The sequence below is a fragment of the Pagrus major genome, chromosome 3 (genome assembly GCF_040436345.1).
Source record: "Pagrus major chromosome 3, Pma_NU_1.0".
NCBI lineage: Eukaryota > Metazoa > Chordata > Actinopteri > Spariformes > Sparidae > Pagrus > Pagrus major.
In genome coordinates this window covers 7,569,002-7,595,653 of record NC_133217.1, presented here as the reverse complement: position 1 = coordinate 7,595,653, position 26,652 = coordinate 7,569,002, and the positions used below count along the sequence as shown (strand labels likewise).

The following is a 26,652-nucleotide window of genomic DNA, read 5'->3' as shown; positions in this document are numbered from 1 at the left end:
AAGACAAATGGAAATTCTTTTTCGAGTGAGGCAGATAAAAACATCAACAGCTACACAGGACGAAAACTAAGAACAAGGAAAAGGATGTGATAAAATGCAAGATAACATAAAGGGCCAGGTTGTGAAGTGCATTTATTGCACATAAAATGAATGGAAATTATATCTTGTTCCACCTAATTTTCCTTTAGAACCCAGAGAGGTTCAGATTGGTTTTTCTTTCCTTGACAGTTTTGTAAGTATTTCCTGCTTCGCTCATTTAAATTCTCATACCTTAAAATAAGTGAAGATGTCAATGCAGATCTGGACTTCCTGTCCACATTTAAAACATTCAACCTCCACAGAAGTACTCTCCTTAGCAAGTACTCTTTAGTTTATACTCCTTGTTAACCCTCTCTTTCAAAGAAAATAGTGAACACCACTTTTAAATTAATGTACTTTTCTTTAAAATTAAAAATACATGTTTTGATTAATCGATTGTTAAGGCAACCAACTATCAATTAAAGAAACTGCTTAAAATTTGCATCCCAAGAATAAACAGATCATAAGAAAGTTTACAGATCATTACTCATGTTTGGTGGTTAAAACCAGCTGCAGGGCACATACAAAACTAAACAGAAAAAACAAAGACAGACTCTTTTTTTTTTTTTACAGAATCCAGAAGTTTATTAAAAATAAATCAGACTAAAAAAACACGTCATTGTGGAGGTTGTTGTGACTGAGCGTAATAATAAACTTCAAACAAACGTCCTGAGGTTGTTGTGTGACGAGCTGAAGCACATGAAATTACAGAGACTCCTAACCCACTGTCGAACACCACCCATCCACTTCTAAAGCAGGACCCTCACGTGCAGGACACACACACACACATACACTCACACTCATCCAGGTTCATACACGCACACACACACACACACACACTCTACTGAATTTCTCCCATGTAGAGCCGTTTATCGCTGGAGCCAGACAGCACTGTGTAGAGAGAGACAAAGAGAAAAAAGATGATTAACCTCTCATTTCTCGTGAGTGTTGGGTAATGACCACATTCTGTCTGTGCACTCTACTAGAGCAGGTCTTGGACTCACCTATAGGCTCCTCTGGGTGGAAGGCCACTTCGTTGACAGAGCCAGCGTGGCCCGGCAGCTTGTACAGGATCCTGCGTGATGTGGTGTCCCAGATATACACAAATCTATAAACAGAGATGAGGCAAACGACTTGAATGACTCCCGATGTGAGACGATGCAAAGCTGAGACATTTGAGACTGAGGGATTGCTGTTATGATACTTTTTGTGTGGTGTGTTTATTTCAAGTTATTCTGTTGTTGGTGGATCAAGATAGAAAATCAATTGAAGGAGAATACCGGTTAAAAAGATGGACACTGAATACTGAACTATTTGGGGCCAAGAGGACGCAAGTGCTCTTATGCAGAGGCATAGAAGTAGCTCCTATATATGGGTGAGTACAAGTTGATGCAGATCCTAATAAAAATCTGGATCCAGCAGATTTAAATCTGTTGTCATAGAGGGTAGTCTTTTTTCAGCTGCTATACAGTAACAAATAGGGATAAAACACCTATAACTACCATCAACGTTCAGCTGAGATAATGGAGATTCGGAAGGTACCAATTTCTCTTTTTATCAACCTATTAATCTTATGATTTCATCTGAATTGTTTTGTTGTCCTCGTGGTTGGCTGTCACAGATCTGGTGAGCTTAAATTAAGGTTAAGCAGTGATGGGTGGTTTAAAATGCCGGGCTATCAAGTCTGATATTGGATTAGGCTCTATTGAATTAAAGGGGGCGGTTGGGCCTTGGCGGAGGTATGCGTTTCATTTTCATTTTCATTTTATTCTATTTTTAGAAAAAAGGAAAAGAAAGAAAAAAAGTCACGTAAGATAACAGAATGTGAATGATTACATCTTTTCTCACATTAAAAGTTAAAGATGAAAATATTTTACAATGACAGTGCCATAATGATATACCTTGAGCTGATGCGTGTGCAGGAGCTTGTAAATCTAGTTTGTGTGTGTGTGTGTCGTTGCCTCTCACCTGTCGGCTGAGCCTGCAGCTATCTTACTGCCGTCAGTGGACCAGGAGCACCTCAGCAGATTCTGACAGACGGGAACAGATGTTAGAAAAACTGCATTAGCAACATGACGCAGCCTTTCTACACGAGAGCTACTGTTACAGTAATAAGAGGAAAGATGAACTTCTTTATCAGAAAGGACAGCAGAGAGTGATGGGAGAGGCAGGAGACGATGAAAGGCGATGTTGTGCAACCGCGGGTCGACAACAAGCGTAAACACCACCAGCAGGACTGCAGCTGTTAGTCACTTGTGCACAAAGTTACAGACTGTATCAGTTCACAGGATGACAGGAGCCAGTGCTGTTTGTTGCTTGCATGCTAGAAAGTGACATGATTTGATTGCTTTTTTAGGGGAAGAGAATCTGTGAGACAGCTGCAAACTCATGGTCCAAGATTCTTCGAGGTAGGAAACATAATAAGTTCCTTTCATTAGAGCTGGGTATCGCCACTGATGTCCTCTTTTGATCCGATATCGATATTAAGGGATATCGCATTAGGGACCTTCAATCGCCAAGTGGAAATCTACTGCATTTGAACTGAAAAATCTGTTTTGAACCCAGCCCTGTCTTGCAATGTATTTCTTTCCCAAATATGTACAATCCTTCATCCTGGGTGGTTTCTGCAGTGGGAAGTGGTATCAGTGCTGTAAGGTCAAGTAGTTTACACACGCCCTTGACTACAAAGAGGGCCACAGAGTTATTTTTGTTACCTTTTCAAAGTTGTGAACGTTGCCCTGGAAAATCTTCACACATCTCTCCTTGGGTGCAAATGGTCGAACGTCCCAAATACGCACTACAGAGGCACACAGAGATTTAAAAAAAACATAGAGACAGAAAGAAGAGCATTCTGACTCGAGAAAAGTCATTTCTTATACTGTGAACATTCACATAAACACCCCACCTGTGTTGTCCATGGAGTTTGAGAGAAGGTATGATCCCTCAGAGCTCAGGCTGAGTCCAGTTACAGAGTCACCGTGGCCATGCATGTTGTAGATCAGCTTGTTCTGCCTCAGGTCCCACACCTGCACAACACAAACACACAGCTTTTAACAGGGGTTGTACAAAAAGGACGTACAGCATACAGGTCTATACGTGAAGAGCAAATAGCAACACCCACAGGCTCAAGAACCAATTGTCATGATTAGAGTCCAGAGGAAAAAAGAAAAAGTAAAAATCTGATGTCCTTACAGCACATGAACAGACAACGACTACAAAATCCCAAAGGATCCTGCAGCAGGTTTGTGGAAGAGGCAGAATGAGGACAAAGCAGCAGTGTAAATCTTCAGCATCATTATGAAAGATGCAGGAGTGAGGAGGATGTAGCAGCAAATTCACCAGTTTATGGGAATAGCAGCACCTTAGGGAGGCCGTTTACCAGCACACTGACAACGAGCTAAATACTGTGTTCAAGCACCTCGTTTTGCTCATACCCAAATAATGTGTCACAGAAAAAACAGATATTAATACGTGGGTTTATGATGAAATAATTTTCAATGCGACACACAGCATCCTAAATGAGTCTCATCGCCCTCACCAGATGTGTGACCCATGATTTGTTCCTGCCGCTATCACAACATTTAATATCTGCAGCAATTCTTGTAATCTGTAACAAAAGCTAAAGGCACTGTTTGCAATTGCCTAATTTAGTCTTACTGTCGTGGTTTTTCATTAAAATAACCCTCTATGGTAATAACTGTGGTACTTTGTCCGGTTTGCGTCAGTGAGGGTGGGTAATTAGGTTACAACTAGCAGTTACAGATGAGAACATACGTAACACAACACCCTGGGACTTCTCCTGGTATTGTTTCCTTTGTGGTTTGTTTACTTCATGTATTTGAGTACTGCTTCTGTCCATTTTTTTGACCAATTACATGTCGTTCTTTGGAGAATAACAGTTACATTTGATGTGATCTTGTTGTCCAGTTAGAGAAAAAAAACACTAGTTGGGTACACATGCTCCTGATATTCATATTTATACATATTACATGTTGACACTGTGCAACATTCCTGTGCAATTCTTGCTTGTATCCTGTGCAATCAAGATTGTCTCCGGGCAATTTTTATTAATTGTTCTAAAGTACATTGCTACACACCAAGAGTGTAATACAACTATGGGTGCAGTTATTATCTGCAATTGTCCTCCTTGGTCATATCTGTAAGTAAAAGGTAAATAAAGTATATAGAGTATAGTGTATATAGTCTTATTATTATATTGTTTATTTTTTACTATTATCATTGTTTATTGTTATATTGAACTGTCCTTTGGCTGCTGTTATAACCTTTTTCACTTTATTCCCGTATGATTCTATTTTTGTCTTGCTTGTTCTGTTTCACATTTTTATCTAGAACCTAGTCACTATTCTTTCCCTCTGCCTTTAACTCTTAAGTTGTTGTAAAGCATGATTTTCACTGCTGGGGGATTATTAAGTCTTATCTTATATAGTCACATCTAGACCTTGTATATTTAAAGACTCTGTCCACATGTACACAGGTTCTTTTTCTATGCGCTTTGGCCTTTTGTACACACATAAAACAGCGTTTTAAGTCACTGAAAACTCATACCAGGGTGAAGATTTCATAAACTCTGGAAACAATGACACAGGCACACATGTACGCTTCCTGGTCCTGCCTTATCATTGTGGTGTCATTGGCAAATTGGAACTCAGAGAAGCCTATGTGTTATAATGGAGTATTTGAGTTTGTACCGCGGTGGAATGGATTTTATATTGTTCATATTTAGAAAAGACACAAGCATACATTGATGATGAAGACAGCAGGCTTTCCATGTTCATTATTTCCCAGTAAAGCTCTGCTGAAAAACCTAATTTCATCTGTGTTTATTTGTTTGGTAGAAGCCCTCCAAAGGCGCTTTCATAAAATGTTGCAAAGAAATTCCTTATTGTTTGAGATAACCATCCACAATATGTACATGTCTGAACAGCTGATTTAAATCTATCAGATCTAACCTTGATATTTTTTAAATCATTTTGAATGAGAATGATTTTCGAGATCATCATAAGGTTTCGTGTGATTTCCAAGTTTTTCTGTGAGTGCTGGAGCCCTTTCAGTACCTTGATGTCGTTGTCGATGCCTCCAGACAGGATCTGGTCACTGGTGTCATTGAATGTCACGGCCAGCACCTGGTAGGTGTTCTGGAAGGTGTGGATTGCTCCTTTCTTACGAATGTCCCACAGCTAGCACAGTGACAAACACAGAGAAAACATGAACGTTAACATGAATAAGATCAGACCTACAACTGAACTGAAATATTTGAGATTAAATAGTAACAGCATAAGAATCACTTTCCAAAACATTGTCAAAAACTGTCTGAGAAAATTTCAGTGTCACTGTATCACAGTTTATGGTATTAGACAGTTGATATTATTATCAGTTTCTGTGACTGCTTAAGGAACAATAACAAGCATTTTTTGTAGATTTTTTGTAGATTTTTTGAAATGCTAATATACACTTATATGGTAGAACTCGATATTTCTTTTTTTTTATACCCCAATACAATATAATTAAATATTTTTTTAATAGCACTACTGTAGATGAGCAAATGTACATTGTATTCAATGTTCAAATTAAACTACTCGGCAGCTGGAAATCTCACCTTGACTGTCCCATCATCGCTACCGGTGCAGATGAGCTGAGGCCCTCGGCGGGCCGGGTAGCAGGTGTTAACGAAGGAGGTGTGTCCCTTCAGACGCTTGATCCTCTCGCCTGTTTCACTGTCCCACACACCTACGGTCTTGTCTGTGCTTGCCGAAAACAGCATGCTGAAACAGAGAGCAACAAATCACAGGTGTTTAATCGTTTGCTTTCTTGAAACTTTTATCAACCTGCTGGATTAATACATGAATTAAGAAGCCTGAGTTTGGCACGTCTCTTCCCAGTCTTCTCAGCAAGCTATTAAACCTAAACAGAGGGGAAATCTGTATTGTCCTCCATTGATTAGAAAAAACTAGAATAAAACAGTCACGTTGCTTAGTAGTTTGGTTTAGATCGATAAAAAAAGCCTTGTTCATACCTGCCATCTGTGTTGTAGTGCAGCTCCATCACCGCTCCACTGTGGCCCTTCAGAGTGGCATAATTTTCACAATCTCCGAACACATTCCACATCACTGCAGCGAAGAAACACCGCGTACAACAAGTTATTAACAGTATCTGGGAGTAGGAATACGTTATAACATGGATGCGTGAACTGCAGGGCTGTCCACTGTTGGCACCAGTTTAATTGTTAATAACTTACATATGAGCCTGTCAAATCCTGAGGAGGCCAGCGTGGCTCCATTGGGGTGAAACTTGCAGCAGTAGACCTCACCCTCGTGGCCAGACATCAGCATGATGGGAGCCTGCAGGCTGGAGCTTCGTGGGGGACCCTATGGGAGACACAGCAACGGTCAAATATGGTGGCTGTCTGTCTGGTTGGGTGAATGGGGCTGTCATGATATTAGATTTTCACTACACGATCAATGCAAGTAAACAAATTCACAATGATAATATTAGTGCGATTTCTATAGAAAATTGCTCTTAGTGTTTTGTCTCTTTTAGCAAATAAATGACACTCAAAATACGAGTGTAGAGAGACAGACTGTAACTATAACTGTAAAAAAGCGTACAATAAGAACAATTATACTGAATAGTGATGCACTAATAAACAAAATATCCACAAGGCCTATGATCTGCACATTATTCACACGATATTATCATATGTGTATTATCCATGGTGTATTGGTATCCGTATATGTGTAGACCAATGACTAAGAAATAGTTTTTGCGCATAAATACTAATGATATGTCTGAGGTTAATTGGAAACAGTGTCATCTTTACAAAGTTTGTCTTGGGGAAAAGACTGACGTGATGGATTTCCATCTGTTAAATATCAATATTAACTACAGAGATCTATTCTGTTCTATTCAGGTAAGATGTCCATTTGATGTCTATCATCACTGACTGTTGTAAAATTGAGAGATCTTTGTTCTGTTAATAAGGTGATTTTATCTTATGGACATGTTTATGTTTATATCTTTCTGGGTATGATCGAAGAAAATTATCCTGCCTCGGTTGGACAATCGGGTTTATTCTATTCTATTTTATTCTATTCTGTAAAAAGGCATTTTCAAGATTGCAGAAATCTGACATTGAACTTATTTTTTTTTTTAGATGAAACCAGAGCATCCATAAAACTGAACAGCAGAACATATTGCAAACGTGTGTTGATATATTACAAATACATAGATGTATTTCACCATCATAAGTTTGTCAAATAATCTGTGTGAATCAATGATTCAGTTGATGCTCCTCACAGTGGACTGCAAACTGTATTACAAGCTGAAATCATTGAGGCAGGAATATGACTCAAATACTGTCATTTACAAGAAATTCCACCAAAAAATGACCCCGATTGACATTAAAGTTTGAATATCAGTGCATTTCCATTCCTATCTGAGCATTGCTGGACGTAAATTCAACTCGTCACAGTGTTTCTTGGTTTTGATTCAATGTAAAGTTGTTTTTCTATCCTGCATATCCGTTAAACTGGCAGCCTAGTCCGGTTTAAACACATAATACAATTTCTAGTCCAGTTACCGCACTTAGGAGCTCTTATGGCAAATGTGCTGTCGTTAAAGACAGTGAAATATGTTTTGCTCGCCTCTAACAAGCACTTTTCTATCTATGTATTTGGTATACGGTAACGTTACTTTACGCACCATGGCCACGAGTTGCTGAGACTGAGCCGCCGCCACCAGCTCCGTCCGGGGCCGCTTCACGGCGGCTGGAACCACCGCCATGTCCGCCACTCTCTTCTTTGGTTCAATCATCCCGGGTTAGTTAGCAAAACGCAGTAAAAATGTTAAATTTTAATGCTATAATCTACAAAAATGAATGGACGTCTTTCATGGAGGGACGTCGAGCGAACGGAGCACCAACGAAGAAGAGAATGAGTACTTCCGCTGGCTATGACGCGTGTGATTGGTCGAGGTTCGCACCGACTGCGGTGATTGGCTACACGGCTTGTTGTTAAACTCGTTTGCACCGGATGTGAAACTGAAGTAGCTTTGCAGCGGAAGGTAATAACAACGTTTAATTTTATACTTTTCGCTATTTAATGCAACACTAACTACTGTCTATTCTTTGATAGAGTGGTATTTGTACTTCACGCATGGGCCAATTGTCCTATTTATTTGATTTTTATTGAGCTAATAAGGTTAGCCGGCAGAGGACAATGGTTTGATATAGCTAGCTAGCTTACGTTAGCCCTACTGCTACTAGTCAAAGAAAGCCCGTCCGTTAAAGCAGATAGCACACTGCAGTCTTTTTATTCATTTACTCTACTCTATGCATCTAATACAAGTAACTGGAACCAGCTTTATTTTATCTCTATGAGAACTAAATAGATTAATAAATAGATGAGAAATATTGTTGAAGAGAGGAGATTGAGAGAGAGGAGTTTGGCAAAAAATCTTCCAATGCAGAATTTCAAAGAGGGATTTAATTGATCTAACCCCTGAACATTTAATATTTTTCAGCCTTAACTATACTCACTAGGTCTCTATATTCACCCCCTTATTAATATCAGATTTACCAAATGTACATACATACATAACAAATATAGAAGATTAATAAATAAAACTAAATCTTAAATCATGTCATAGACATCTTGCTGGAGATTTTTTTTATTTTTCAAAAATATGAAGATTTCTTTAAACCATAAATATTACTAAAATTAACGTTAGCAACTTTAAAACTATATTGAGTGTCCCTATAACACTGCTTTCTTTACAGACCAACATGTTTAATGCTATTGCTCTTGGTAAGTCTCAGCTTCTGATCGATGAAACCTTCTCCTTTCCTCTTATTAATTTGGATGAATGGACTAGTTGGACAGATGTACAGGAATAGTACAGGAGTCTTCACTATACTTCATTAATATTGTATTCTAAACAAGATTAACAACATTTCTGATAAATATGTTGATATAATGTTATCTTGTTAAATGCAAACTATATAGAGCACTATACTATTTAAATAAATACTTATTGTTGGGCTCACCTACAGGATTTCTGATGGACAAACACAACTTTAAATGTCAGACTCAAAAAAGGACACTCGTCTATTTTATGCTACTACAAATAATGAAATATGATTCATTAGCAATCTTCTAGATCCACTCATTGATATCTGTGGTCGACCTCTACTGTGACAATGTCGGACAGTGATGGCCCGGCACAGGAGCCCGCTGGACTGGATGGTCTGCCACCAATGTTCAGCATTGCCAAGGGCGAGGTGACCTCTGTGCAGACCTATGGAGCCTTTGTCAGACTGCCTGGATATAAGAAGGAAGGTTGGTAAAAAGCTCATACATCGGTATTGACTTTTATTGAAAATGTTTACAAAGGTTTAAGTATTCTGTAGGAAAACAGTCACAGATAGAAAGTGAGTGAAATTAATTCTAATAATGTGAAGAAACAGTGCAGTAATGAGTAAGTAAGTAGCAGAGACACAAAAGACACAAAACAGTCAGATCAACCTTATTAGGAAAGTATCTCGAGCTTGCAATAAGTGCAAGCAGTGAAATCTACTGTAATGGACAATTATTAGAAAACATATAAATATAGAAACATGCACTGACAGAAAGATGCTAAGTCAACACCTGCATCTACTGCCAGGTAAAACCACTGTGTCAGAAATGGGATTTTGGCCAGAGCCAAAAGTAATCCAGAGTGAGTGCAGAGGATGCAGGAAACCAAAGGCAGCCTTAATTTCCAAAGTATAGTGCTGAGTGTTGGTGTCAGTGTATATCAGTGCTGTCTCAGCCAGAGTCAGGAGGAGAGACTGCAAGGCACCTGAGATACATAATGCTACTTGAGCAGGATTTCACCCTATTTACAGAATTCCTTCTCTGACTGCAGGAAGATGATTATCAGTTTTGATTTAAGGTAGCTCACATCCTGCAATTTCAGGGCTGGGCACAGCAAATAACAGATGATGTGGTGGAGAAAATAATAAAGTGCAAGTCTATGGTTTTAGTATGTTGACTAATTTTTTAGATGTTGGCACAATGCCTGTTTCAACCCAGTTTGAGTTTTTTCTAGTCACTATGACTTCCTGATGAAGAAATCTAAGATAATGACCATGTAGAGGAAGGGAGTAGAGTTGGGGGTAATAGGGTTGTTAAGAAGTGGAACAGATTCATGATGTCTCATATCTAAATTTACGCTAGGGCCACTTTTTTTAATGATAATTTGTCGAGGCACATTTAATCCATGACCTGCACGTCAAACTGAATGTCAGCTGCTCATTTCCACCACTGGAGGGCGAACTGAGCAAAGTTTAATGGGATAAAGTCAGCAGCTGAACTGTGGTGTTTCAAATCCTGAGAAAATAATGACGTTATTATTTAATTGTTGCAACAAAAAAGTGTTTTAGATTAAAATGTTTTTATTTAATTAAAGTTAGACCTTGCTTAAGTTGATCAAGAGAGTTCATGATTTAACACAGAAGCCTACATTTAGTTCATTTGTATGTCTTAAAGATTTCTAATCAGAAAACAGAAGTTTTACTCTCGAGTCATGGTACAGTCAATTTATTGAATCTTCAGCAAAACATAGACATATTTCTGCAACATAATCCCTTTGCTCAGCATTTTATTAATTTTGTAGACTGATATTTACACTTTTCCCTGATACATACAGGCCTGGTGCATGTGAGCGAGATGTCTGCTACACGAGTTGAGAAAGCCTCAGAGATTGTCGATGTGGGGGAACAGGTGTGGATCAAAGTCATTGGGAGAGAGGTAACGACACACACACACACACGCTGTGCTGTGCCAGTGAAGTGAGCAGGATGACTGCAGCTCTGTCCTCTTTCCCTCAGATTCGGGGGGACAAGGTGAAGTTGTCCTTCTCAATGAAAGCTGTCAATCAGGGAACGGGGCGGGACATGGACCCAAATAATGTTATGGCAGAGTAAGTGCTTCAGTTTTATTTTTTCATGTGTGTATGTCTCTGCATGGGTGCATGATAGAGATGCAAAATCAACTTTTTATCAGTTCCTATCTGATTCCGAGAACTGAATTTGAATATTTTCCGATACTGATACCAAGAGCACAGTTCCTGCTGGAGTTATGTGTAAGGTCACGTGAAGCTGGAATAAACCACACCACACTTCTTACTGAAAGCATCGACACACTTGTGTCATTATCATCTGTGTGTGATTGTAGGCAGGATGCGAGGCGACGTAAGCAGTTTAGAGATCACACAGGCAACAGGATCACACTGGAGGCTGTACTCAACACAACATGTTCAAAGTGCGGCTGCAAAGGTACGACAACAAAATGAAAGAAACAGCAGTCACATCTTGATTGAACAAAACTGAACGTTTCCTGTAACTTTCTCCTAGAAATTTGCTTGAATTCACCTTTAAATTCACTCTTTCAGGTCACTTTACAAAGGACTGTTTCTCTGCTCCGGGCTTGCAATACGCTCTTTTGCCTGAAGAGGACGATGACGAGCCGCAGCAACAGCAACAACAGCAGCAGCAGCAACAACAGCAGCAGCAGACCTCCACAGTTGCGCCACAGCAAGACTCAGACAAAAAGAAGAAGAAAAAGAAGGTGACTATGTGACAGTTGATGTCCTGCATGGCGTTCACTTCTTGTTTTTCCAGCTGTCGTCCACCTTTCTTCCTGTGTCTCTCGGTTGTGAATCATCTGATGCAACAACCCACACATCTCTGTATGACAATGCATCTGTGGTTGCTTACTGAGAGATACAAGGACGCTTTATGGGAACTGTCAAAAGTGTTGTCTGAAGGGGGTTGGTTTTGTTCTGATGTAATGAAAAACAATTGTTTCGTGATTGGGTTCTTGGGTTATTGAAACGGCTGTCTGCTTTCTGCATTGTCATTATTCATATTCTTTTTATTGCAACACAAAACAAAATCTCCTCTTGCGTGTTTGTCCTCCAGGAGAAGAAAATGAAGAAGAAAAGGAAGAGGGAGAGAAAAGAGTCGGACAGCGACAGCAACAGCAGCAGAAGTAGCGAGTGCAAATCCAAGAGGAGGCGCCGCAACAGCTCCGCTGACAGAGAGGACAAAAAAAAGAAGAAGCACAAGAAGCACAAATCACACAAACACAGCTGAGAGAGCGGCGCGATCTTCAGTCACACACACTGCAGCTATCAGGCGGACGCAAAAGGGGAAGAGGGTAGCGACAGATGGAGTGACAGACTTTCCAGCTGTGTATCTTTTTAATAACAAACGCTTATTATAGAAACTGTCATCCGTTTAAGTTAAGGAAAGTTTTATTTGTCTTTGGAAGCACATTAAGTAAACAAAATAACAAAATGAGTCGAGAGGGAACAAAAATCAGGTGATAAGCCCTTTTTGTCCTCAAGTAACCCCTGTTCCCCCCACAGAGGGAGGTTTACACATCATGTGTAATCAGATATGTGTAAGCAATAGGGAAGCAAGTTTCTATCCCTGTCCAGATATTGTTTCCAGCTATCCTTTTTCTTCTGGGAAATCCATTAAGCAAACATAAAGACAGAAAAGCTGAGCCTTGTGAGGGGTTGACATAAAAATCCTTCAGATAACACACACAGACAAAGATACACTGACATACACAAAGGAAGTAGTAAAACACAAACAGGACGTGTCATGCAGCACAAGTGAGCATGACAGGAACCTCAAGCTACGATGATATCCTGAGGTGGTCTGCCGCTTATTGTGATTCTGTGTGTACGTAAACGTGTGTATTTGTGTATCTTGCCTCCAGGGGACTCCCCACAATACACACAACCCTCTTCCTGCATGGCAACTGTTTGCTCCATTAAAGGTATTTTTATTTGTAATCTGCCTCTTGATGTCTTTGTTCTTGGACCTTGACCTCGTAATGTTGTTTAAAAGTAAGTCCTTGGGGACCAAAACACACACACACACACAAACAAACATCAGAAGTTCACAGGTTGGGTCAGGCCCGGGTCATGTCCGTATTAAGTTAAGGTATGGTGTCTCTGTGGAAGCCCATTTATGCCAGTTAAAGGATAAAATATTGTCATGGTTAGTCATAATTAGGAGATAAACAGTCAGAATTATTAGATATAAAATAGTTGTAAGATTTTAAAAGTGTAGAAATGATAAGGAGTCAGATAAAGTGGAAGGAATGAGATAAATCATAAATAAAAATATCAACAGTGAGATAAAAGTCAAAATTATGAGATGAATAGAAATTATGAGAAAAGTCATGATCATGAGATAATCCAAACTTATCTCAATTTTGACTTTTTAAAGCATATTTATGACTTTTTATCTCATAATTATGACTTACCATGAAAATATATTTATTTCATCAATGCTAAGTTTTCAGTATTTGTTTCTTATGGCCGAAATGAGCTTCCATATGTCTGGACCAGGACTGAGGGATTTACACAACATGAAGATTAGGTCGGGTCCCCTGGGTCATGTCCTGTGAGGTCAAAGCTGCACAAAGTGGGCGGAGGAGTTCTTTTTTTTTTAAAGACAAATCACGCCCTCCGGTCAGTGTAAGGTAAGATAATGCAAGATAAAATAGTTTCCAAGCCACTTGCAGGATTGTGGAGGAATAGATTGTTTCCAGCTGTGGTGGTTTGACACGACTGGCAGTGAACTCCAGTTCAGTTCAGTCTCAGGACTCCTCTTCATTTTTCTTACATTCTGCTTTCTCTTGCTTGCAGACAGACGTACAACATGAATCTGATATTTAACATGATCCCGAGCCCCTCCATAGCCACAATTGTGAGTTTGTGTCAGTACTTTACACATAATTTGAATACAACAGAAACAGTCAGTCAACAGAATCGTTTAACCTGTCCAACTTGTATTTGATTGGGCTCTTGGGGATCTGTGTTTTTTCCATACAGGATATCCTTGAAATACATAAAATGTCTCCCTCATTCCATAAGAGAACAATCAGTTTATCTTGTAAATCTGGCATATCTTGGAAAGTTGCAGGCTTTTACACCCTGTGTGGGTGTGTCCTTACAGAGTCGTCAAGGTCACATGAGCTAGCATGGACTCCACAAGTTTGTGCAGTCTTCAGGTGCTCCCATAAATGATCACTGGGGTTGAGGTCAGGTGACTGTGGAGGAAAGTCCATGACAGTCAGGACTCCATGGTCTTCTTTGGTCTTCAAGTAGATCTTGCAAAGCTTTGAGGATAATTTTCAAACTTTTAAGTCCATAACGTCTTGCCACTGAAATTGTTAAACTGATATTATTATTTGTTATGGGGAAAAAAATAAATAGAAGAAGAAGGCTATATGTATAATCTCTATATTTGCAGTGTGTATGGTTCATATTTTCTCGTGGCCATTTCAGTTCAGAGTTATTTGAGGAGATGATGGTATAAGGTGGCCTGATCGTTCTGCGCCCTTTCACCCCGTCACCCTGCCTCCAGTTGGCAGGCCGTTGCTAACACATGACATCAGTGCTCTACGGGAGGGAATGATCCGAAATTAGAAAGCCTGCAGGCACAACTAATGTACGAAGTACAGAACATAAGGGTACCAGCACACCTAGTACAAGCTTTGACAAAACTTTCCCCTCACCTAGCCAGGGCAAAGGCAACATATACACTTGTGTACACACACACACACACACACACACACACACACACACACACACACACACACACACACACACACACACACAGGAGCTATAATTAACCTTCCTGTGAGTCTCTGTAAAACTAGCTGTGATGGAAACTGTGGTCACACTCTTTGGATCTGCTGTTTTCATTGGGACACAATTAACAACGGCTCAGAGTGGAGTACTTTAAGGACACTCCGAGTCGGAATTCACAACAGCAACTCAAATTTTTACTGTGAAATGTGAAACTTGCGCTGAAAGCATGTCTTTAAGGGAAACCCTTTCCTGTAGTGAGTAAAATTCATGTAAGTGGACCAACCAATATGAAGAAACACACGCATTTTCATTGTTTTACCACTGTCTAACAGTGTAGACACTTTTATTTTCATTTTTCAACGTCTCAAAAGGCAAACTTTTGAATTCAAACACTTGTCCAAGTTTATCATAGGCACCATGCATAACAAATCTTCTAAAATACAAAAAAAAATACGCAAACCTGCAATTTTTGAGACAAAAACAACAAATCATTGGAATTTATTCAGTGTTTCTTACAGTAGAAGGAACAACAGTATAAAGAGAGGGACAGGCAGAAAGGGGAGGTCACAGTCATCAGTAATGTTAATACTGAGTGTACAGTATGAAGAGACGTGGAGAGGTTTGCTCGGCCTGGGTTGAGGTGGTGTTAGGAGTTTTAGGATGCAGGGCTTTGGCTGATGCAAGTAGATGCTGCAGGAAGGGTTCAGTGTTGGGTTTTACTCTGCCCTCTCGTAGTGACGTGTGCAAACGACTTCTCCGAGTTTGAGCGTCTGTGATGGAAACAGACAGAGATATTAAAACACCGCCAACACACACACACATACAGATAATAAATGGATGCATTTTGTGGGAGCGCTGACCAGTGTGAGGGCGTTGCCGTTGACTTCCCGGACCAGACTGGTCTCTTTGCCGTCCCACTTCTGTATGTGCACCAGCTTTCCATCATCTACTGTTACAAGGGACTGCAGACAACAGAGAGACAAACATGGAGTTTATTACATCCAAGTGTACATACATGATCATATCAACACATGTAACGTTAGCTGGGCAACAGCCTTTTTGGTTGCAAGTCACAATTATAATATTAAGGCTAAAACATAGTGTAACAATAGCACAAGTAGATGAGAGCTGTTAAGTCAGTAAAATGACTCAGTAATCTTAGTTAGTCCACGGCAGTATCTCTTTATGATTTGCTAACGTTAGCTAAAATTAGCCACCACAAGCCTCTGCTCAAACTGGACCAAATCAGGCTGTGGCAGCAAAACTGACCATATTAAATTGATTAATGAGGTGTTTATTGTTTCGCACAAGTGTACCTTTTTATTTGTTCTTTGAAAAAACCCACATATTTTCACTTTGAAGCATCAGTAGGCTAATAATGATCCACAGGCCTAATTTGAAATGTAACAATCTAACAGGGCAAAGTCATTTTTGGCTACTTTTGATACTTAGGTCGTCGCAAAATGTCTTTTTAAAGTTACTTTGCATCTGCCCTGCACAAAATTTGTCTTGAAGAGCTTTGACAGGACTGAGAGATGATTTGACTCCCAATGAGCCAGTGAAAGGATGTTTCCAGTCTGCTGCTGCTGCTGCTGCTGTCTTTGAAATCTGTCTACTCCTCTGTGCGCCTTAACCACAGCTAATTCCTTTGACCCTTCAAATTAGAAGAAGCTAAAATTTCTGTCTTAGGTCTTATTTTATGGTCTCTGACGGTCACCTCTAACCCCTGACCTCTCTGACCTGCGTCCTCATGTTCACATTCAAAGCAAGACTGTCAATGTCGACTTTGATGCACCACAGTTGTTTGTTTGGCCATCAATCATCCTCATGACTGTAATTATAACTCACACTATGGATACTTTTTATTACATTTTTAGGTGTATAGTACATTTCGAGCCACCAGAGAGACATTTTAACATTCTTCATCAAAGAGTCAACCTTGCTGAAGTATGTGGTTTTGGTATTTCTCAATGAGCAACCTGACATCTAACCTCTCACCTTAACCTTCCTGTCATCAGCGGTGGTTTCGTCAAACTCCTCTCCCAGCTTGAAGGAGATCTCTGTGTTCTTGAGGGAGCTCTGGGTCTTCACCGTCACCGTGTCGCCTTCCACTGAGATGAGAGTGGTGGGCTTGGTCAAGGCGCCCATCTTACGTACAGCGAAGTTCACACCTGGAGAAAACAAAGACACATAGGTAATGTAATTAACCGCTTGGGGGCATTTAAAGAGTATTGCTGCCTTGATACATAGAGAAAATAAACAGCAGCTCTGTGTGGTTTTAAAGCTCTGTCAATAGATTGATTGAACTGACTGACCACACCTTCGCTCAGCTGTGTTTAGGCATAAATGTGCGTTAGGCTAAATACCTACATCAGCAAGCTACATGCAAATTAGGAGTAAACACACAATGTGCTCCTGAGGCATAAAACAACGTATCAGTAATTACAAGTTGTCACCAAATTCATGACACTTGAATGGCTGTATCAGATTTCACGGCAATCCACCAAAGAGATGTCGATATATTTGACAGGAGAAGACTTGGACCTGCTGGTGGCACTAAATCAGATGTTAGCAGTGCAGTATGTGAGAATTGGCCAGCTGTTGAATATACCCCAAACAAGTAGGGGGCAGCATTTCACCAGAGTAACCGCATACTGCTGCTAGCTGTATCTGCTATTAGCTAGTTAGCTCAGTTAGCCATGTGGCTAACAGTTCTATCGGCTGACCTGTGTATGCCTGGACTGTGAGTTCAGAGTGTTGGTGGTCTGTCCAAAACAATTCACCATAATGGGAAAAAAAAATGCTATCATTTGTAAAGTAAATATTTACAAATATTAAGTGGTGTATTTTTAGACAACGGTACTCATGCATTTGCCCTTTAGGTCTCCTTCAACCTGACACACTCCCTAATCTCTATTTGTCGACTGCCCAAACATGCAGCGTGTTCTGTAAACGCTGCAGGGTCCCATTGACCCGACTGCCTGTCTAGACACGTATGTGTCCAATTGATTAATGCCCTTCCTTTTAGCTTGTGTTCGTAAGGGTTCAAGAGAGTTCATTTCATTGGGTAAAAGTGACTCACACCCTTATTTGCTACCAAAGCAGGAATCATTTCTTTTTTTTCCAGGCTGACAATCCGGTTCAACTCCTGGAGCTACTACAGATACTTTCCCACATTCAAAGCAACAAAAAGTCACTTTGTGTGTGTGTGTGTGTGTGTGTGTGTGTGTGTGTAACGCCTCATTGATCAAGAGGGCTGGGGTTAGAGGTTGAAGGGTCTCTGGTTTCTATGGTGACCAGAGCAGACAGAGCAATGTTAAAATGGCTCTGGGGTCATGAATCTTTCATACACAAACACACACGCACACACACAGTCTCACAAAGTCAAAGGGTTTAGTATCATTCTTCACGGTTGTAAAAGTCCGAGCACCTGCCCACATCACACACACACACACACCCCACTGTGAGTGTGTGTGTGTGTGTGTGTGTGTGATATTTTGAGCCCCACTTTATCTGCACTTTCTCGTCCCTTTAGCTCCTCAATATTCAACTCCTCCCACGGCCTCAGACAATGAACAGCTTTCACCGAAGGTCACCCACATTACACTCAAGTGTGTGTGTGTGTGAATGCCAGTTGTTTGCCATTCAGAGTTTCTCACAGTGGGGTTGGTTTTTTTTCTCCACTCAACGACAGCCCCTCCCTCGTTTCCAGCACAGAGGCCATGCGGTCAACCACTCTTCCTCTTTTTCCTCCCCCTCTGGTTCCCATCTTCTCCCTTTTTCCTTCTTTCTTTCTCTTTCGATGACCCTCTTTCCTCCCTTCTCTCTTTACATTCTCCATCTTGGTTCCTCCATTATATACCCATTCACTGTCTCCCCTTATCTTTCTTTCTTTCTTTCTTTCCACAGCTGCATGAACAGTTTAAACACACCTTGAAGCAGCCTTTTATCTTACCTCAGCCCCTTTCTGCACATGTGCCCACATGCAGCACTGCCAGCATCCTCTCCTGTTACAGACGCATGCGCACACACCCTCACAAAAACGTGAATTATGCTGTACACACACAGAACACACACTCACCCAGCTCCTTCATGTAGTCGTCAAACTTCTCGCTCGTCTTGAGGTTCCATGTGCCAACGAAAGCTTCAGCCATGTCTGCGGTGGTGTGAAGGAATGAGGGACCGTGTGAGGGTGTGTGTGAATGAGAGAGGGACTGCAGAGTGAGGGAGCGACAGGACGAGAGAGGAGGGAGAGTGTAGTCAGCAGCACAAGCTGCAGCGTGATCCTACTGGCTGATTTATACCGGCTGTTCGTGATGTCATCAGACTGTGCAATGAGTGCAGGGGAGGAGGAAGGAGGGGGAGGGGGGGTGACGTGAGGGATGGAGAGAGAGGCAGAGTGAGTGTGTGTGTTAGACTTGTTTTTACAGACACGACTAGCATGCAAGTGAAGCATGTTTAAATGTGGACTACATGTTTTTGGAATGTTTCGTTTGCTTTGTAGTTCAGTTATGTAGTCGTGTGGTGTAAGTGCACAGGTATTCAAATGGAGGGGAGGGGGGGCAGGCATTTATACTATTAGTTATTAAAATGAGCTCACATAGAAGACCCTACATGTGTGTGATGTGGTTAAACAGATAGTTAAAAGATGTCATCCCTCAGAGTCAAAAACTTATAAATGCCCTCAAACCGGCCTTTTTGTGTTTTTGATGTTGTGTCAAACAGCAAAATTAGGCTATCTCGGCTCCACAGTTGAGAGTCTGTGTGGGATCACAGACACAATCATGATCCCATCCAGGAATTTAGTGAAGGCCAGCAAGCGTAGAGAGTAAACTAGGGGGGTGAGGGGGCGCCTTTTCCCAAGCTTTGTCTGATGGGAGGCCTCAGACTCAGTCTCAGACTTTGAAAACCCCTGGAGTCGAGTAGAGATCGACCCATATGTGATTTTAGGATCCGATAGAGATACTGGTTATAATAATCAAGGAGACGATAGCCAATATTTGCAACTAATGTACATTTGCAGTAAAAATGTAAACATTGGTGTCGTTACAATTTACTCAAGTACTGTACTTAAGCTGGTTGACAAGTTTTCTGCTTCAGCGTATCATCATGAAGTAAATGTTGATTGCACATGGATATCTAATAATGAAATCTGCGCTTACACTGGTTCCCTATAAGCCTCGCTATCACGACACAATTTTGTCACCCAGGAAAAGGAAGGTCAACTGACAACTAATTCCTATTAGAGACTGAATGATTGACTGAACTTTGTGACTCTGAGGAAAACAGAAATGTCAAGTTGTCTTTGCAAAAGCAGTGCCGTCAATAACAACTTGCAACCAATGACTCACTGAGTGAGTCAGAAAATTAATTTATTTTATTGGCAATAACACAGGTCTCAATAATTGCAACAATTATATATATCGTCACCCATAATCAGTCTATCCCTAGTATCGTGTACACATATGTGCTATTTTCTTACATTCTGAATTATTACTGCTGATTACTTTACTTGTTTACGGCCATATCGGCAAAGAATTTAAGAAAGACACAGAGGATCAGAGAGAGCAACAGGCCACTGTGATGAAATCCACCCAAGCTTTAGAGAATAAAAGGCAGAGTAAAGAAAAGAGAGGGGGGAGGAGGAGGGTTGATGAACAAACCCCCCGCTGTCAGGGAGACAAGGAGAAGAAAAACAGATTGAGCCTGAGGGGAGGGGGGAGTCGGGGGGTAGTGATTGATTTTTTCTAACATGGGGGGTTGAAGGTGGAGAAGAATGTCCTGATAGTCCTCTCTGCCCTTCTCCTTGCTTTTCTACTTTTAGCCTCTTCGCTTGCTTTTTCACCTGCTTTATTAGTGACCTGAACCTGGCCTGCCACCGCACCGAGGTGACAAGCACTGTGTGTGTGTTTGTTGTGCGCACAGATGTAAACACACAGACACGTGATGGCAGAGTGAGCTGCTGTCGTGAGTGTCTAGATAAGGGTGTTAGCTTGGGGGCTGGGGAAATTACCACAGTGCTATTTAGCAATCACACACACACACAGAGACACACAAACGCGTTCTTGTTGTTTAGGAGGACATTGCACTTGATAAAGCTTGTGATATTTATATTTTTCTTGGTGTGGATCAGTATAAACTTACATATATATAAGTTAAAGAAGATAATCAAGGTGGGAAAGAATTACATAACAGCGCATCAAAAGGACATAGCCCAGCTACAATCCTTTATTTGCCCTGAAAACCTTTTTCAGAGTCGTTTAAAAACAACATTTGAATCAAAATGGGATGTGGTCCCACACCAGGTGGGGGTTGTTTGCTCGTCAGTGTGAATCATGTCTGTTAAGACCACACCTACACCAACGTCCCAATGAAGCAGAGGCGCGAGAGTGTTTTGACTTTTAATTTCTCAATATAGAATAATTTACGCAATATAAACGTTGATTGTTGCATATGTGATTCTGTTTATTTAATGTTATAGAGAAAAAAAGATTTAAATCAAAAATTCTTATTAAAAAAAGTGATTTAAAACCAAATTTTAGTGGCTTAAATCCTAATAGTCCTGACTTGGGGCTGTCGGTGAGCGCCTGTCGCTGTAGTATCCACCATTTCACCTATTTAGCATGGTTTCTCCATATTTTCCACCTCTGCCTCTTCTCCAGTTCCACTCACGACTTTTTATCGGACATATTCTCGATTAGAAGAGGCTATATTAGTGAGAGTGGTGTAAAAACATGCTGGTTTATCATAACAACAGTTTCTATCTCCAGTCTTCCGGTTTTCCTTTTTTAAATGAGAAGACAGACTTCTGCTACCTGGTAGTATGGAGAGGCCACGCAGGCAGAGAATGTAGGAGCTAGCTGGACGTTAGCTGTAGTCTTTGCGGTGTGTTCAAGTGCAGCTTTTTGGACGAGAAGGAGGCGAAGTGAGGCGGAGCAACAGTCAAGCTTCTTTGCCACTAGTTCTTTGATGTCGTTAAGTGTGTCTGGGCCCTAAAATTCACTAGTAGCTGGGGAGCAGCTTTTTGTGGCCGTCCGAGAGGTGACTGTTAACAGATTTATGAAAACTACACTCAGACACACACTTTCACACCTTCATTGGGATACTGCATTCCCAATAGATGAGAAGACTGATACCACTCTCATGTCTAGACGGTAGATAATAAGCTACAGCCTGCAGCTGATTAGCTTAGCTCAGCATTAAGACTGGAGTCAGGGGAAACAGCTCATTAACACAGTGCATATCATTTGTTTAATTTATACAAAAACTGCTAAAGAGTAAGAATGACAAGTTGTGATTTTATGAGCGACTATTTCTTGGCCTACTTCTTCAGCTAAACTAACCAGCTGCCGGCTTCATATTTAGCGTACAGACATGAGAGCGGCATTATCTTCTCATGTATTTCCCAAATTGTCACACTTAACAGTTGAATTGAATTGATTAAGTATATTCTAAACTTAACCATCTGGCCATGTCTTCCTCAAAGAGTCCTTTGAAGAATTAATGACGGGGACAGGCCAACACGTCTCATCTCATCTGCCATAAATTCCCTCCCTTATTTTCAAATCTGTCCTCACACACATAGATGTACTGGAGCACACACACAGCTGCATTCATTCTCAAGCACAAATGTCCACTTATCATTGCTCTGTCTCACTGCTCTCTGACGAAATTTCCCCATGTGCAGATGGTCTGATGAGCTCTGGAAGTTGTGTAATAACAAACACACATTAAGGGATCAGGGGAACAAAAAGTCAATAACGAATGCTGTTACATCACATCACACCACGTTACACACCCTGTCCCACTGCCCTTGTCCTCCAGTCGCCTCCCTTCTGTCTTGTCTATTGGTGTGTCTAAATAGGCACATATGTGTGTGTGATGGAACGAATCTTTGGCGTGCATGGGTCACCACATTTGACACTAACAGGTGTGAGAGAGACATATGGAAACACGGGGGGAGAGGAGGGAGAGAGGAGGTGAAAGGTCGGAATCATTGAGCTCTGGCCTCCAATATGTTCACAGGCTGTCTGCGTGTCTGCAAGTGAAGTTTTTCAACATGTGTGTTTATTCTTATGCAATCTTATGATATAGTGCTCTGGGATGCCACTGTGGTCATAACTCACATACATTTGGATTCTCTCTGGAAGTTTCAGACAAGAACACACCGTCCTCAAGACACGTTCATGGTGAAAGCTTCAGCTAAATAATAACTATACATCACATGAACTAACTCGGATGTATGAGCAGTTACATGAGTGACGTTTTTGTCTTGTTTGTGCAGAATCTTCCTTCCTATTGAGTTGAACTTTGATCATTGTGTACATAACACAATCAATTTTTCAGGCTAGACTGCTGTTGATTTTGTTGACCTCAGAGGTGGTCATGTCCCCTATATTGTCCTGGTTAACCCTGCACAGCCTGTATTTGTCCTTAACACGTGACTGTAAACAGGTGGGTATCTGTAAGTGTCTGTGTATTTAAGAGTATGTGTGTGCGTGTATGTGTGTGTGTGTGTGTGAGAGAGAGAGAGAGAGAGAGAGAGAGAGAGAGAGAGAGAGAGAGAGAGAGAGAGAGAGAGAGAGTAAATACATTGAGCTGACATAAGCAGAAACCTGTCAGCCTGGAAAGCTGAACAGAGTTCAGTCCCAGAACAGCTAAAGGACAAGTGGGAACAGCTTAAACCGAGGAATGTTGATATATCTTCCAGCTTTTCTTAAGGCTTTCCTGCGCATCTGTGTGTGACTGTGTGAATAACCTAACGATATAAGCATCTGGATGTCGCCACTCCCTTCTTTAACACACATTTGTTCATTCAGTCATTCATTCTGCAGCCTGCCTGATCCAAATAGCACTTAAGCAGCTAGACAGAAAGTTAAATAAGACTTCTAAATATGCGCTTATGATTTATATTTTGTATAAGTTGTCCAGATGTTCTGCAGCTGTTTTCCACAACGATCAAATGCTTCATTCCATTTTTTTTAATTTTAAATCTTTTATTGTTTCTTTCTGTACTTTTTACATTTTTAACTTATACCTTGTGTTTCATTGTACAACAACAGTCAGAGTGGAAGGCAAAGGACAGATTTCATTGTACAGGGAAACTTGTTTTTAACTTTGCATAAGACAATAAACGCTCTGACTTGACTTGAGGAGGATTAGCACCGACCTGGCAATGCAAAAGTTGTTCATGTTAATGGCTTATAACTGATTTATAAATCAGCTACATATTAACCATTAATAATGCCATTAGTTACAACTTATTAACCCCTCTATAAAGGGTGTTTCATCATACAGAAGGACGAGTTATTGTGGTAGTATTTGTTGGCACACACAGAACAACTGCAAAGTATAGTGTTTGTGTGTATTTTGTGTAACCTCCCTGCAGATGAGCCTAAGATTGCATAATTAGCTCTCTAAATCCTCTGGTTGGGGGGGGGGACGTCAGAATCAAATCATCATAGTATCATAACACTGAATACCATAAAGGGATTTGACAACTTAATCTCAAAAACTACACCATGATGTAGTGACAAGATAAATGGACTCATGTTTATGCAGGCGGGTAGTTCTTCCAGGGAACCACTATGGACACACAGTATGAACACTTGCCTCCCCTGGTGCCCAGACCCTGATAGTGCACAATTAGTATATTTGCCCCCTGGTTGTAACAGGCTCCTTATTGTTTTGGCAGTTTGATATTGCAACAAAAAAATTACCACTACGATATTAGTTTTTGTTGCCAAAACAGAAACAGTGCTCTTATGATCATGTAGTGAGAAACTTTAGTGCTGTAAAATCACATAATGACCCCCAAACAGCACATAATCAACATGAATCCACCAGGAGCCCAACTTAGTTTCACCATAATCTTAAAAAGATGAAACAATGTGGCGTTCTGATTCTGATGGCCTTACTATAATCAGTTCATTGCCCCTGTCATCGCCCATCCGTCTCCCCTCACCTCCTCTGAGTCTCACACTCTGTATTAAAGGTGTAGAACGCAGAAGAAAACACTCCTTAAACTATGATGGAAAAAAGAAATCAACGATTATGGACTAACACTATTCAGCAGTTTTGTTTTCACACACACACACACACACACACACACACACACACACACACACACACACACACACACACACTGTTGAGTCTCAGTGTTGAGTCCAGGATGAGAAGCCGGAATAGGAGTTGTTGCTTCCTGATCCAATATTAACAGTATCCCTGGAGACAGAGCCGCGGGGGGCAGCGTATTAAAAGATCAACCGGACACTGTGTGTGTGTGTGTGTGTGTGAGAGAGAGAGGCACAGTATTGGATTCCATCAGTGAAACTATAGTAACTGCCCCTCAGAGTCGCGGTCCCTCGCCCCCCTCAGTCAGAGTGATTTTACACATAACTGTCTTCCAGTCACTGACATACAAAAGGCTCTGTGTGAGAAGTGATGCTTTTTTTTTTTATCCTTGACTAACTCTCCAGTTGACACAGAGACAGATTTTACAACAGCAGTAGCTATCATTGAGGACACAGTAGTGAAGACATGTCCTTCAGTGAAAAAGAGACTTTAACTTCGTCCCCACCACTTTTTGAAATGACCAATTTTATCCCCATCACTTTTTAAAAGCATGATTAATTTAAAATGTGCTAAAAATAGATATCACCAAGAAATGTTCACTAACAATTGAGATTAAATGAATTTGGATGAGTCATTACATAATTCATTTTATCTACTCTGACCTCATACGATCCCTGCATCACATCGCCTAAAATCACCAGTTTGAAGATTGTAGAAGAAAGTTTATTCATCTGCACCCAATGTTCTCGCCACGTTTCAACAAAAAGTGATGCCCTTGGGTTTTCACAAAAGGTGGAGTTACAAATTGCCTCTATAATAGTCTATGTTGAGGGTTTGTGAGGGGTATTTTTTTTAAGTAGCCTAATTTCAAAGAGCTGACAACAAAGTTAGAGAGAGGGAGAGAGAGAGAGAGAGAGAGAGAGAGATGGGCGATGACATGCATTACATGGTCAAAACGGGGCTTCGACACCTAAGCCAGTGGCTCCTTTTAATCTTGTAAAAAAGAAGCATGTCTACTTGCTACCCCTTGTCAGTGATTCTCAATGTTTACCAGTTAAATCCAGTTCAACAAAAGAGTGATTTTTGTCCCTAGTTTTATTAGAATGAAGTAAGCCTTGATGAAGTGCAATTATTCAGCAATTTACAAGAATAAAACAAAGACTGGAGGAAAGCCTGTGGCAGAAATATGCGGTATTGTACAAAATAAAGTCATACTTGAGTAAAAGTAAAGATATCGTAGTAGTGGAGTGCCTCAAAATTGTACTTAAGTACAGCACTTGAGTAAATGTACTCAGTTACATTCCATCACTGACTGTAGTTACAACTCTGTGGTCTCACCCAGTGAGTCATTGGTTGAAAGTCACAAGTAATGGCCTTTCAACACAACTAAGTATGTCAAAATTGTAGAAGTGGCAACAGACAGCATTTCCCCCACTAGGTTTTGCAAGTGTTGTTATTGTTGGCACCGCCGTTGCAAAGACAACTTGACATTTCCATTTTCCTCAGAGTCACAAAAAACAACACACGACAAAACATAAGTTCATTCAATCATTCAGTCTATAATGCGTGGAGTGGATGTATAAAGTTGTAGAAAATGGAAATACTCAGTACCTCAAAGTATTTCAAAACTGTACTTAAGTACAGTACTTGAGTAAATGTAGCATGTTACTTTCCATGACTGGAAATTTGTTTATCCTCCATTCCACTACTATTGATGTCAAAGCCCCTCAATTGCATCCTTGTGAGGTTGTGGGGGCCTCAACCCTCAGACTGGGAGCCAGTGCCTCCAGGGGGCTCCCTATCATTTCTTACATCCTCTACATTTGGTTG

At 40.7% G+C, this 26,652-nt stretch overlaps 3 protein-coding genes across 4 annotated transcripts; 1 reads left to right on the top strand and 2 right to left on the bottom strand.

The window, feature by feature from the left end:
- Positions 1 to 634: 634 nt before the first annotated feature.
- snrnp40 (small nuclear ribonucleoprotein 40 (U5)) lies at positions 635 to 8,029 on the bottom strand. Its single transcript, XM_073463129.1, has 10 exons — positions 7,798 to 8,029; positions 6,335 to 6,464; positions 6,113 to 6,206; positions 5,696 to 5,861; positions 5,154 to 5,276; positions 2,984 to 3,104; positions 2,793 to 2,875; positions 2,047 to 2,108; positions 1,083 to 1,186; positions 635 to 969 (listed from the first exon to the last, which is right to left on the bottom strand). Exons 1-10 carry the CDS (start codon positions 7,906 to 7,908, stop codon positions 920 to 922), a joined length of 1,044 nt encoding a protein of 347 aa, XP_073319230.1. The 5' UTR covers positions 7,909 to 8,029; the 3' UTR covers positions 635 to 919.
- Positions 8,030 to 8,135: 106 nt separating this feature from the next.
- Positions 8,136 to 12,939, top strand: zcchc17 (zinc finger, CCHC domain containing 17). Of its 2 annotated transcripts, none has more exons than XM_073463089.1 (7): positions 8,136 to 8,157; positions 9,242 to 9,431; positions 10,783 to 10,883; positions 10,964 to 11,055; positions 11,310 to 11,410; positions 11,527 to 11,702; positions 12,056 to 12,939. In XM_073463089.1, the coding sequence occupies exons 2-7, from the start codon at positions 9,293 to 9,295 to the stop codon at positions 12,227 to 12,229; spliced, it is 783 nt and encodes a 260-aa protein (XP_073319190.1). In that variant the 5' UTR covers positions 8,136 to 8,157; positions 9,242 to 9,292; the 3' UTR covers positions 12,230 to 12,939. The 2 variants fall into 2 exon arrangements, with proteins under 2 accessions (XP_073319190.1, XP_073319188.1); XM_073463087.1 differs by lacking the exon at positions 8,136 to 8,157 and adding an exon at positions 8,879 to 8,900.
- Positions 12,940 to 15,052: 2,113 nt separating this feature from the next.
- fabp3 (fatty acid binding protein 3, muscle and heart) lies at positions 15,053 to 19,012 on the bottom strand. Its single transcript, XM_073462857.1, has 4 exons — positions 18,830 to 19,012; positions 16,747 to 16,919; positions 15,609 to 15,710; positions 15,053 to 15,518 (listed from the first exon to the last, which is right to left on the bottom strand). Exons 1-4 carry the CDS (start codon positions 18,900 to 18,902, stop codon positions 15,465 to 15,467), a joined length of 402 nt encoding a protein of 133 aa, XP_073318958.1. The 5' UTR covers positions 18,903 to 19,012; the 3' UTR covers positions 15,053 to 15,464.
- Between the last annotated feature and the right edge of the window lie 7,640 nt (positions 19,013 to 26,652).